We start from the raw sequence: 13,157 nt of genomic DNA on the forward strand, positions 1-13,157 counted from the left end.
CACACACAATCTAATAACTTACAGCCAGTGCAGCCTGGGCATGTGCTGACAGAGAGGCTTATCAGGTAATTGGGTGAGGACATTATTCATCAGTACCCTAAAAAGAAAAAACAAGAAGTAGTATTTTTCTAGTTCTTTTCCCATTCTCAGTCATATGTGGTATAACTATTATAACTATGAGACATGGAAATCTACTAGGTTAGTTGCTGTCTCCCTCTAATTTCCCCTGTACATCCTTTTATGTTTAAGTTTTTGGTGGTAATAAAATTACTATGGCCATCAGTTACACATAGAGGGAACAGCACTGTCAGTGGCTGAACCCAGGCTGTGTCACCCACAGTGAGTTGTGTCAGGCATTGACTTTAAATACAGAATGCTCTTTTCTCTACCATAATTAATGCAGAGCAGTAGTAATGGTGTGATGAAGGGTTAATTCACTATAGCCTGAGAGTGAGACTCCATTCATTTTTGATAGGTTGGTGTTTTCAAAGGCAGAGCATAGTCTAAAATTGTTAGAACTATAATAGTCCTGGAGAATGTGATTAGGAGATGGATTTTAGTTCAAGAAAAAGCCTTCTTGGAGTTTCAATAAATCCAAGCTTATGCTATTATGACTATAATATTAATTTTTAATTCCTCAATTGAGATGTTTGCTTTATTTTTAGTAGTACTTACAAGAGAATTAGAGAATTTAGTCCATAAAATGTTACTGGAGAAATTCGGCTGAGGTGATTATCTTCAATTATCCTGTCAGCCAGGAGAAAAATAGTGGATTCACTTATATAGTTTTAGAACACAAAAATAAATACCACAAAATGTCAAATAAATTAGTCATACAGCCACTCTAGTCTGTGAAGGTCTTCAAAAATGCCTGGCTTCAGGAAGGTTATTCTGTTATGACTGAGATACCTGGAAAAGGAAAAATGATTGCCATAAGTTTGTACCATGGCTGCTTTACAACAAAGGAAAGACAATAATAATCATGAAAGTTTTATGTGCTATTCTCATCATGCCATCTCCCTTCCTTGGAATCTTCAAAAGTGTCTGTCAGTTACATTATCATATATAGTGCATACATGTGCATGTGTGCACATACACATGTGTGAGTATGTATGTATGTGTGTGTGTGTGTGTGTGTTTGTACACCAGTCCTGGGGCTTGAACTCAGGGCCTGGACACTGTCCCTGAACTTCTTTTTTGCTAAAGGGTAGCACTCTACTGTTTGAGCCACAGCTCTAATTTTGGCTTTTTTTGGTTAATTGGAGATAAGAGTCTCACAGATTTTCCTGCCAGGGCTGACTTCGAACCATGATCTCAGCCTCCGGAGTAGCTAGGATAACAAGCATGAGACACAAACACCCAGCTCATATGTAGCTTTTTTTTTTTTTTCAAACAAAGATATTTTTATTATCTTTAAGAGTTGTAGAAAGGTTACCATTCAACAAATTAGTTTATTAAGTACAGTGCAACTTGACAGATGTCAGTCACCATTTTCTCCCATCCCTCCCTCCCATCTAGCTTTTAATTTTCCCATAATTAAGAGATTCATCAATCTATTGAGTACCTAATCTCTACTGGTTTGGTTTGCAGAAGTGCCCTCAATGGTCCTTATGTTAAAGGGAGACACTATTGGGAGGTGCTGTGTTTCTGAGGAGCGGCCCATGGGAGGCCCTGACGCCAATAGGGGTGTGCCCTTAGTGGGGACTGTAATAGATTTTGCTCAGCCCTATGATTTTGAATAATGTGCTACCTTGCCATAGGCCAGTCTACCACAAACAGGAGCATCTAAACCTTTCTAAAATAACCGTTTTTTCATTATAATTATCTCTGGTATTTTGTATTAGTGAGTGAGAACTACAGAATAGCTGGCCCTGCCCTCCCTTTCTTTTCTTTTTTTTTTTTTGTCTGTCATGGGGCTTGAACTCTGGGCCTGGGCGCTGCCCCTCAGCTCTTCAGCTCAAGGCTAGCGCTCTACCACTTGAGCTACAGCGCCACTTCCGGTTTTCTAGTGGTTTATTGGAGATAGGAGTCTCATGGTCTTTCCTGCCCGGGCTGGCTTTGAACCGCGATTCTCAGATCTCAGCCTCATGAGTAGCTAGGATTACAGGCGTGAGCCACCAGCGCCCGGCCCCTGCCCTCCCTTTCTTTGAGAGGATTTGAATCCAGAGAACAGATAGGAATAGGCAACATTCAGAAAACAGAGAGTGTGTAGAGAGTGGTTGTTTTACATTGCAAAGCCATTTTCTGGGATGGGGCCTGTGGAGTACAGGGACAGAGGAGGCAGAAAAGTCACAATTTAGAAATGTCTTATTAGTAAAGCCATGGCATTCACAAAGCAAAGAATAGGCAGAGGAAATAACTTTTGCAAAAGCAAGGACAAGAAAGAAAGAAGATAAGGGACCACCAGATAATTTAGTGAGAACTCTTATCTTAGGGACTACCAGGAGAGAAAGGACATGAACCTGGGACACAGACAGGAGCCTGTTCTGGAAAGCAGCCATTGCCTGCTTTATTTTTATTTTTGTTTTTAATAAGTTTTTTTTTATTGTGAAAATACTGTACAGAGGGGTGACAGTTACACAAGCAAGCTAATGAGTACATTTCTTATCCTTCCTCCTTTGTTTTTCCCCTATCATCCCTTCCCTTCCATCTCCACAAATACACTTCCCCCAACCCCTGCCTAAATTGTAAAGTTTGTTTTTCGACTATGCCTGCTTCATTAAGAAGTTTGACTCTGCCTTTTTGTGTTGAACTCTTTCTGCCACACTCATTTCTATCTCAGTCTCTTTTGGGAAGTAATTCTCTGAACGAAATGTGCTTTAAGTGATTATTTAGTAAGGACATGACCTTGAACAAGCAATAGATTCCTGTAAGCCTCAGCTTTCTGAGCTCTAAAGTGAGCAAATCAACAGCTCCTTCCTAGGGCTTTGGAGTTTTGCAGGTAAGGCATGCCACAGGCATTCTGTACGCATTGTTGACTAAAATAGTGGTTCGGGTTGTGAAGTGGCTCATGTGGTATAATGCCTGCCTAGCAATTAAAATAGTTGTTCTTCTCAGCTCTCCCACCAAGATTTCCTCCTTCTTCTTTTCTCCTCCCTGCCTATGATTCACTGGCAAGTATAGGTTCATATTTCACTTCCACTGATAGCAACACAGTGAGTTCTCTTTCTTTCACTCTTTTTTTTTTTTTTTTTTTTTGCCAGGCTTGGGGCTTGGGCACTGTCCCTGAGTTTCTCTCAGGGATAGCACTCTACCTGGCTTTTTGTGTTTATGTGGTACTGAGGAATCGAACCCAGGGCGCTTCATGCATGGTAGGCAAGCACTCTACCACTAAGCCACATTCCCAACCTCTCTTTTCTTTTTTTTAATTTTAATTTTTTGTGACCATACTGTACAGAGGAGTTACAATTACATGGGCAAGATAATGAGTACATTTCTTATCAAGCATTGCAGCCTCCTCCTTTGTTTACCCTTCACATCCCTTCTCAGCCTCCGCCGCCCCCCCAATTCCTCCCCCCCCACCCCACCAGCACCAAAGTTGTAAAGTTCGTTTTTGACATGACAACTTGTACTTCTCATTGTTGCAATGGGTCCACCTGTATCCTTAAACGACTTGTTTTTCCCCATCTCCTCCACAAATTATACCGACATCAAATATAGTGAAAGCAGGGGTTATACTGTGGGGGAGGGACATACAAAGCAACAAAGAAATAATCTTATAAATGCGTTAGAAACAAATGCATGAAAGAAAAAAACATTTAAATACATATCTAAGGGTTCATTTTCCTAACATCACATTGTCTGACCTTTTCTTCTTAACTCAGACATATACTAGATATTGCAAATAAGGGAAACCATGGGACCTATGTTTCTTTGGGCCTGGCTTACTTCACTTAATATAATTTTTTCCAAGCCTTTCCATTTCCAACAAATGGCCAATCCCTCTTTTCTTCCACTCTTATATAGTTTATTATTGATAGCCTGTAAAATTTCTACTGGGAATCTGCCCTCTTTTGTTAAGTTTGACATTTTCTTGGACATTATCTGGTTCAAATACTTCCTTTTCTCCTTTACAGACCTGGAGTCCAGGTATTCACAGGATGTAGCAAGAAATAGCTTTAACACCTCCCCTGAACACCTCAGGTGTCTCTCATAAACCAATCACCATCTCTCCATGTAAAAGGCAATTCCTTCACTCTTGCTCCTTGTGTGCTCCTGTCTAGTCCTGTGTGATCAGTGTCACCTCCTTCAACATTCTCACTCTCCTTTGATCTACCCCCTCCCTTACTTTTCTTAATTTTATGTATATACAATAAATTCTTGAAAGCATTCTTCCTATACCTGCTTCTCCCTTCTTTCATCTATCCCTCTCCTCTTTGCATCTTGATGGCAATTGCTTTGGTTATTTTTTAGATGGGTCTTAGACTTTTTTTTTGCCTGGGCTCACCTCAAACTGTGATCTTCATTACCTTTACCTACTGAGTGGCTGGGATTACAATTGTGAGCCATTACACTTGGCCATTTAATTCCTTCTCACAGTTTGATTGAGCAACACAGATTTCAAATATCAGCATTCTCCTCATGGTTGTCTAATTCTTGTGTATATTGGCATTGTTTTTTTCAGCTTAGATGATAGCCTCTAACCAGGGAAGACTTACCTTTTCCCACTGTAGCCCTGTACTCTGCAGCTCCTTAAAGTCTCATTCATCTTCCTATGCCTCATAGTTCTATTTGAAGACCTGCACACTCTTAACAGTTAATGAACAATTATGGATGAAGGGAGAACAAACATTTAATAGCTATCTATGCAAAAACTAGAGATATGTGGCAACTTTAACACCCATAAAATGTTCCATTGAGGACCCTTTTTAATCTGCTCTGCACTTCAGCACTGCTTTTCAAGAGCTTCCTTCACACCAATGACCATCCACTCAAGCTGATACTTTTCAGTAGATTTTGAGTGGATCTATGGAGCAGGCAGGAGCCTAATGAGAATGAGTCTGCCAATGACTTTGGTTTTGTTAAGATACAGAAGAGCAGGGATGGGATAGGAGAAAGAGGGAAAGGCTGAAGTGGCCACTGTTAAGCTTCTCCTTGTGGACATTTTAGCAATTGACTCAATGCTAAACTATTATTATAAACCGGAAATCTGATGGAAAGGAGTTCATTAGGCTAGGATAGAGAGTGGGCTAGAATAAAAATAAATAGAAGTGGAAATAAAGTTATTCATTTCTCTGATTTTTGATAATATTTACTTCTGAGGGCTATCTGGAAATGAAGTGGATGAATCACTAAAAGTCTATTGCAAAAAACCTTACTCTTAAACAAAATAAAATAACATTTTGCACCTATTAATGGAGTTATTATAAAAACAAATGAGCCAGGCACTTGTGGCTCACGTCTGTAATCCTAGCTACTCAGGGGGCTGAGATCTGGGGATCATGGTTCAAAGCCAGCCTAGGCAGGAAAGTCTGTGAAACTCTTATCTCCAATTAACCACCAGAAAACAGGAAGTGGTGCTGTGGCTCGAGTGGTAGAGTGCTTGCCTTGGGCTGAAGAGCTCAGGGATAGTGTCCAGGCCGAGTTGAAGCCCTATGACCGACAAAAAAATAAAAATAAAAATAAAAACAAATGAAACCCAAACCAGAAAATAACAAGTATTCGTCAGGATGTAGTAAAATTGGACCTGTTTTTTCATTGTCTGGAAATGAAAATGGGGAGCTGGTATGGAAAACAGTATGACAATCCTCAAAAAAAAAAAAAAAATCTAATCGGCACTGATGACTCATACCAGTAACTCTAGCTACTCAGGAGGGTGAGATCTGAGGATTGTGGATAACAACTAGTCCAGGTAGGAAAATCCATGAGACTTTTATCTCCAGTTAACAAAGAACTGGAAGTAGAGTTTGTCTCAAGTGGTAGTACGCCCCTGTACTTACACACACACACACACACACACACACACACACACACACACACACACACACACACACACATCACATCACATGTAGAATTACCACATGGCCCAATGTTAAATACCCGGATTTTACTAAGGAATTGGAAGCAGAAGGGACTTGGGCAGATATATTTTTTCTCTCATGCTCATAGAAGCATTATTCTCAATAGTCATAGACAGATCAATGTATAAGAAATGAAATGCATGTATATTGTTCTGCCTTAAAAGGAGGGAATTCTGACACATGCTACAATGTGAACGAAGATATTATTGAAGATATTCTGCTAAGTGAAATAAGCAGACATAGAAGGGCAAATGCTGCATTATTTCATTCTCATGAGGTTCCTAGAGTGGTTCATTAGAAGCAGAAAGCCAACTAGTGGTTATTGGTCTTCAGGGAGGATAGATATTATTTAAAATATCTGGCCTTTTTATGGGGGAAGATGGAAAAATTCTGAGGGAGATGGTCACACAGTATTGTGATTGTACTGTATGCCAATGGACTATATCCTTCAAACTGGCTAGAATGGTCACTTTTAGGTTATGTGTAAAAGCAGGATTAAAGAGAAAATAATAACTGAGGGATTGGGGTGTGCTCAGTACTGCTTAGCATCTCTGAGACCTTGAGTTCATTCTCTGCACCAAAGGAAAACAAAACCAAAAATAACTGGGGAAGTCTTAAGATTCCTTCCTTCCTATCTTCCTTCCTCCCTCCCTCCCTCCCTCCCTCCCTCCCTCCCTTCCTTCCTTCCTTCCTTCCTTCCTTCCTTCCTTCCTTCCTTCCTTCCTTCCTTCCTTCCTTCCTTCCTTCCCTCCTTCCTTCCTTTTCTTTCATTTCTCACTCCCTTTTATCTCTCTTTTTTGAACTTAATTTTTTTTATTGTCAAGGTGATGTATAGAGAGGTTACAGTTACATAAGCAAGGTAACAAGTACATGTCTTGTCAAACTTGTTACCCTTCCCTCATTTTTCTCCTACTTTCCCTACACCGCCCCCCCAAGTTGTACAGATCATTTCCAACAAATTGTCTTGTGTATGTCATTGTTGCATTGGTTCCTCCCTTGTCCTTTGTCTCACCATTCTGTTGTTCCCCTTCTCTTCTCTAATTCAAATAAAATATATACAATGGTAGGGCACCTAAATCAAATACAGTGACAACAGGGGATATACCATAGGGGGAAGAACATACAAAACAAAGAAAAAAAACACATAATATTAAAAACAACAACAAAGAAAAATATCTGTGTCCATGTCTTGGAGTTCATTTCACTTAGCATCATCTTATATGGTCATATGTACATAGCTATTGAGCTATTCTTCTCATCTTCTAAGATTATCCTAGACATATATTAATTATTGCAAATAAGGGAAACCATGAGACCTACGTTTCTTTGGCTCTGGCTTATTTCACTTAATATGATTTTTTTTCCAAGTCTTTCTATTTCCTAAAAAATGGGGCAGTATCATTCTCTCTCTCTCTCTCTCTCTCTCTCTCTCTCTCTCTCTCTCTCTCTCTTTCTCTCTCTCTCCCTCTCTCCCTCTCTCTCTCTCTGTGTGTGTGTGTGTGTGTGTGTGTGTGTATAAATATACATATATCTATCTATCACATTTTCTTGATCCATTCATCTACTGAGGGGTATCAGGGTTTATCTCTCTTTTATTCTTCCTTCCCTCCCTCCTGCCTTCTTCCCTTTCTTCTCCACCTTCCCCTTCCTTCTCTTTTCCCTTTCCCTTCTCTTCCTCCTTCCCCTTCTTCTCCTTTCATTTTAGGTAAGATCTCCCTAGGTAGCCCAGGCTACTTTTTAACTCTTGTTTTTCCTGTCTTAGCCTTCTAAGCTCTAGGATTACAGGCATGTACCACCATACAAGATTATGTTTTTTTTTCTTCTTCTTCTGCCAGTCCTAGGGCTTGAACTCAGGACCCATGCACTGTTCCTGAGCTTTTATATTCAAGACCAACAGTCTACCACCTAAGCCACAGCTTTATTTCTGGCTTTTTGCTGGTTAATTGGAGGCACATGTCTCACAGACTTTCTTTCCTGAGCTGGATTTGCACCTCAATCTTCAGATCTCAGCCTCCTGAGTAGCTAAAATTATAGGTGTGAGCCACCAAGACTTGCAAGACTATCTTGCAAGACTATCTCCCTCCCCGACATCAACATACCATGAGGCTTTGTCACTTTGACCAAGTTCATTTAGTTGTCACTCCTGTCACCATCACTAATGTGTCAGGTTCAGACACCTACTACTACTCAGAATTTTCTCATTTGTTCCCTACAACCTCAAGATAGGTATACAAGTTGCCTTGCACACTATAGTGAACTTGTGCTTATAAAGAAAATAAACTCTTCATAGTCACCTACCTCTCCGGTGATAAAATCAGAGCCGAGCCTAAGGCCCGTCTGATTCTCAGGCCCGCCTGTCAGACACAGTGCTAACTTGGTTTGCACATCTGTGTGCCCTGTCCTGAGTGGCCTGCAGTCATAGGTCACAGCTTGGCAAGGCACTGAGCACATATGGTATTTAGGGTACTTACAGTTTAGTGAGGCGGAGCAGTCCTCGGAAAGCGTACACAGACACAGATCTAATCTTATTGTTTTGCAGGCACCTAGAACCAGGATTATTTCAAAAGAAAATAATGAAACAGTTTCAGTTTTGAAAAAGGAAGTAGGTTCTGAGGAGGATGGTTATGATGGTGGCACAATATGAAATTTCTAGATGCCTCAAAGGCCTAAGATGGTTCTCTTGAAGCTTCTTCAACTGTTTCAAGCTGCAAATATTTAAGAGACGAACACCCTCACTCCTGCAAGAACCACTGTAATTACATCATCAACTGGGGAGACTGGGCTGCTGATCCCAAAGTCATGGAGCAGAAAGGTCTAACCTTTACAGAGTGGGACTGGCTTCCATCACTCAGACTTGGCTGTAGCCAATTTTGCTATTGAGGGGACTGGGAAAAGGACATAGGGCTGACTTTGTAAACCACACTCCATATTTAATACTTCTGTGGAGCTTAGTGAAGACATATTATGCAGACTTCAATTCTCACGTAATCTATACTTTAGACCAAGTCACCAGGTTGGAAATTGGATTAAAAAAAATTGAATAGCCTCCCTCTCCTGTAATTGCATCACATTGTCCTCCCTGCCCTGGCTTATACTTGCACCTATCTAATTTATACCTTTCCTCCTTTACCTTCTTTCCCTTTTCCTTTCTTAAAAAAAGTGTTGCAAAGCCAGGTACTAGTATTTCACACCATAATCCTAGCTAGTCAGGATATTGAGGGTCACAGTTTAAAGCCAGCCGGGCCAGGAACTTGTTCATGAGACTCTTATCTCCAATAAATCAACAAAAAGCTGGAAGTGGAGCTGAAGCTCAAATGGTAGAGTACTAGCCTTAAACAAAACAAGCTTATGGACAACATCCAAGCCCTGAATTTAACCTCCAGGACTCTGTGTGTGTGTGTGTGTGTGTGTGTGTGTGTGTGTGTTTGTGTGCATACAACTGCAATGAATTGCTTAAAAAAAAAAGGAAAAAAAGAATTGCTAAAAAAGGTGAAAAGAAACAAAAAGGGTGAGATGGTAAATTTTATGATGTGTGTATTTAACATAAAGAGATTTAACATAAAAAAGTAGACATAATGGAATAATTTAATGAAACTGGATGTCATGTCATTTTATTTTGCTATTACAGTTAGAATAGCCAAAGGGGGTTGGGTAGGGAAAGCCTGAGGGCCATATAAAACCTGAGATGCCACTTGCTATATAATAGTATAGACATATACTTCTCTTATGTTTTTCTTAAGCTATCCATGCTATCTGCCTGTATTGGTAATTTTGTATGACTTATGAATGATGTTATAAATATCTCAATGGTTCACCCCCTCCTCCCATAGCTAAAATTCCCTCTTAAACTTCCCTTTTCTTTCTCTCTCTTTTCTTTCTTTCTCTCTTTTCTTTCTTTCTTTCTTTCTTTCTTTCTTTCTTTCTTTCTTTCTTTCTTTCTTTCTTTCTTTCTTTCTTTCTTTCTCCTTTCTCTCTTTTTCTCTCTTTCTTTCTTTCTTTCCCCTTCCTTCCTTCCTTCCTTCCTTCCTTCCTTCCTTCCTTCCTTCCTTCCTTCCTTCCTTCCTTCCTTCCTTCCTTCCTTCTTTCCTTTCTCTCTCTTTTTCTCTTTCTTTCTTTCTCTCCTTCTTTCTGCCAATACCAGGGCTGGAAATCAGGCCTTACACCCTCGCTCAGCTTTCTTGCTCATAGCTGATGCTCTACCACTTGAATTATGCTTCCAGTCCAATTTTTGCTGATTATGTTGGAGATAGAGCCTCAGATTTTCTGTCTGGGCTGACTTTGAACCTTAATCCTCCAGGTCTCAGCCTCCTGAGCAGCTAGGATAAAGACATGAGCTGTTGACACCAGCTCAATCTGAATTTTCTAGCAATAAAACGTTAATGCGTAGTAAAGCACTCAGTGATCAGACAGGCCTAGATGCCAGCAGTTTCAGTATCTCCTGCTCTAATCATTCCAAGTTGTAAGTGCTCAGAATAGAAGTAATAGAAACATAAGACACCTTTAATGCCACAAACCACATACAGTGTAATCACAAATCTTCCAAGGAAATCAACTTCAATTTTATTAATTTGATACCCCCAAGTTTTATCCTAAAATGGATTTAAGGCAACTTATAAAGATAAATGGAAAAATGAAAAAAAAAAACCCAAAAAGTCAACACTACAGGAATGCAATTTACATTGGAATGTCAAGATACGAATATAAGCTTATATCAAACTAAAGTAAAGCTGGAAGTTTGAACATGAGTTAACGAGCTCAAAGGAAATAGGTAGCAGAGTATAAGCACACATGCATTTAAAGCATTTCTACAGGAACTTGTTCTGCCTGTCCTGTTCAGTAAGTAGGTCACTGATGTTCTTTAGAGTATTCTGAATTTATACAGAACTTGTTGTAAATTTTAGGGACAATAGGGAGAAATCAGCATGAATAAACTTGGAGTTAAATAAAAATGTGGAATAAAAGAGGTTCCCTATTCTTTGATACTCAAGAAGATCTAACTTTGATGGTAAAATATCATCATGAACTTTTTATGTACTTGACATTCGCACAACATGCATAGACCCAGTCATGGTGTCCAGAGCACATCTTTTTCTCTAATGTATAGAGGAACATTAATAGATCTTTGCTTCTAATTGTTGTAATAATCTAGCATTAATTAGACTGCCTTACTTAGAGGCTGAATCAAGCTATACTTTGTGTGTGTGTGTGTGTGTGTGTGTGTGTGTGTGTGTGTGTGTGTGTGTGGAGGAGGACTTGAACTCAGGGCTTCTTGCTCTTGCTTGGCTTTTTCCAGTCAAAGCTGCTTGTGTTTTAGCACTTGGGTCACACTTCCACTTCAGGCATTTTGCTAGTTAATTGAAGATAAGACTCTCTCTAATTTGTCTGCCTACTGGGATTCTCAGATCTCAGCCTATTTAGAAGCTAGGAGCAGAAGCATGAGACTCCAGTCCTTGGCTCGTTATACTTTTAATAAATAATTTAAATTTATTTTTGTTAGATTACTGAGTTATATTATCATCAATTTTGATGACTTTATCAATATTAGATTACTGAGTTATATTATCCTGAATTTAGTTTTGTAGTCTAACTTCTTTTAAACATGTGGTCATGAGGTGATACTACAGATCAGAAAATTGCTATAGACTCAAGACAGAAAAGGGAGTACACTCTTGAAGTTTTATATCAGGCCTAATTTTCAGCAGATCTTCTTTTTTTTTAAACATAAATATTCAGAAGGAAGTTCTGAAAAGTCATTAGAAATTACTTTGTAAATATTTTTGCAGATTATCTGTTTTATAGAGCATTTCATTGAAGAAGTAGTTAATTTTTCTTTTGATTCTGTACTATTTTTATGTACTTAAAAAGTGTAGGTAGGGGCTGGGAAGGTGGCTCAGTGGTAGAGTGCTTGCCTTGCATGCATGAGGCCCTGGGTTCGATTCCTCCACACCACATAAGCAAAAAGAAAAAAGCCGGAAGTGGCGTTGTGGCTTAAGTGGTAGAGTACTAGCCTTGAGCTGAAGAGCTGAGGGACAGTGTCCAGCCCAGAGTTCAGGCCCCACGACCGGACCCTCCCCCCCAAAAAAAGTGTAGGTATATTAATATGACATATTTCTCTAGTACAAAAAAGGAGAAAAATAAAACTAATACAAGTATAAAATTAAAATGAGAAGTCTGAGATGTTTTCTAGATAGAGTGATTTAGACACAAAATATCTAAATACAGTAATTCAAGTATATAACAATTTGATGTAGTCATAAAGTTGACCTAAATCACAGTTAAATTATACTTGGTCCGTTGGGGATCTGAGAGGTATTCATGACCCTAAAATAGAGGGAAGCAAACATTTTAATAATGCTAGAGGTCAAACCCAAAAGGTAAGGTGAAAAATGGAGTCAAGTTCCCCCAAACCACACAGATTACAAATCAAAAGAACTTGCTATCTAAAGCAGAGGCCAATTTTGAAGTTAAAGATATTGTAGGAAATTCATCTCTATTCAATCTTGATGATAGATCTTGGCAAAAGATCTTTGGTGGATATTGAAGTGGTGGCAAAATTTCTCTTCCTTTCTCCCCTAGTCCCTCCACTATAAAGTCTCCATTGATAGACAAGTTCTGTATCATTTGATAGAAAGTCTGAAAGTTGTGTACATAGTTCCAGTCTGGGATTGTTTATGCAAGATCAGGTTTCTATGTGCAATTTTTCTAAAAAACCGATTACCTAAAGTGGTAGTGTAGTATTAGTCTCTATAGAATTGTCAAGAAACAGATCTATTGAAAAATGCTAATTAGGGCTGGGAAGGTGGCTCAGTGGTAGAGTGCTTGCCTTGCATGCATGAGGCCCTGGGTTCGATTCCTCAGCACTACATAAGCAAAAAAAGAAAAAAGCCGGAAGTGGCGCTGTGGCTCAAGTGGTAGAGCGCTAGCCTTGAACCTTGAGCTGAAGGACAGTGCCCAGGCTGAGTTCAGGCCCCACGACCGGACCCCCCCCCCCCAAAAAAAAGAAAAACGCTAATTAGTTTTAATGTCAGGAATCAAAAGTTTTTCTTACAGTCTCTGGAGATCATGGTACTTCTTGAAGCCATTGGGAGGAAGCTTTCTTATGAAGTTCCACTGAAGTGACCTGAAATAAATAAAAAG

The 13,157-nt window shown here is 39.5% G+C and overlaps 1 protein-coding gene across 7 annotated transcripts in view; it reads right to left on the reverse strand.

Moving 5' to 3' along the window:
- Rxfp1 (relaxin family peptide receptor 1) overlaps positions 1 to 13,157 on the reverse strand; it is a 132,612-nt gene that overhangs the window by 30,772 nt on the left and 88,683 nt on the right. For 6 of the 7 annotated variants that reach the window (XM_070012297.1, XM_070012299.1, XM_070012296.1 and 3 more), the window contains 5 exons: positions 13,069 to 13,140; positions 8,492 to 8,563; positions 838 to 909; positions 676 to 747; positions 23 to 97 (listed from right to left, as the gene is read on the reverse strand). In XM_070012297.1, the coding sequence (XP_069868398.1) occupies positions 23 to 97; positions 676 to 747; positions 838 to 909; positions 8,492 to 8,563; positions 13,069 to 13,140 (363 nt within the window). The remainder of the gene's footprint in view (positions 1 to 22; positions 98 to 675; positions 748 to 837; positions 910 to 8,491; positions 8,564 to 13,068; positions 13,141 to 13,157) is intronic. The other variant, XM_070012298.1, reaches the window with a different exon arrangement.

Source organism: Dipodomys merriami, unplaced genomic scaffold (genome assembly GCF_024711535.1).
Source record: "Dipodomys merriami isolate MVZ:Mamm:240054 unplaced genomic scaffold, mDipMer1.0.p SCAF_9, whole genome shotgun sequence".
Taxonomy (NCBI): domain Eukaryota; kingdom Metazoa; phylum Chordata; class Mammalia; order Rodentia; family Heteromyidae; genus Dipodomys; species Dipodomys merriami.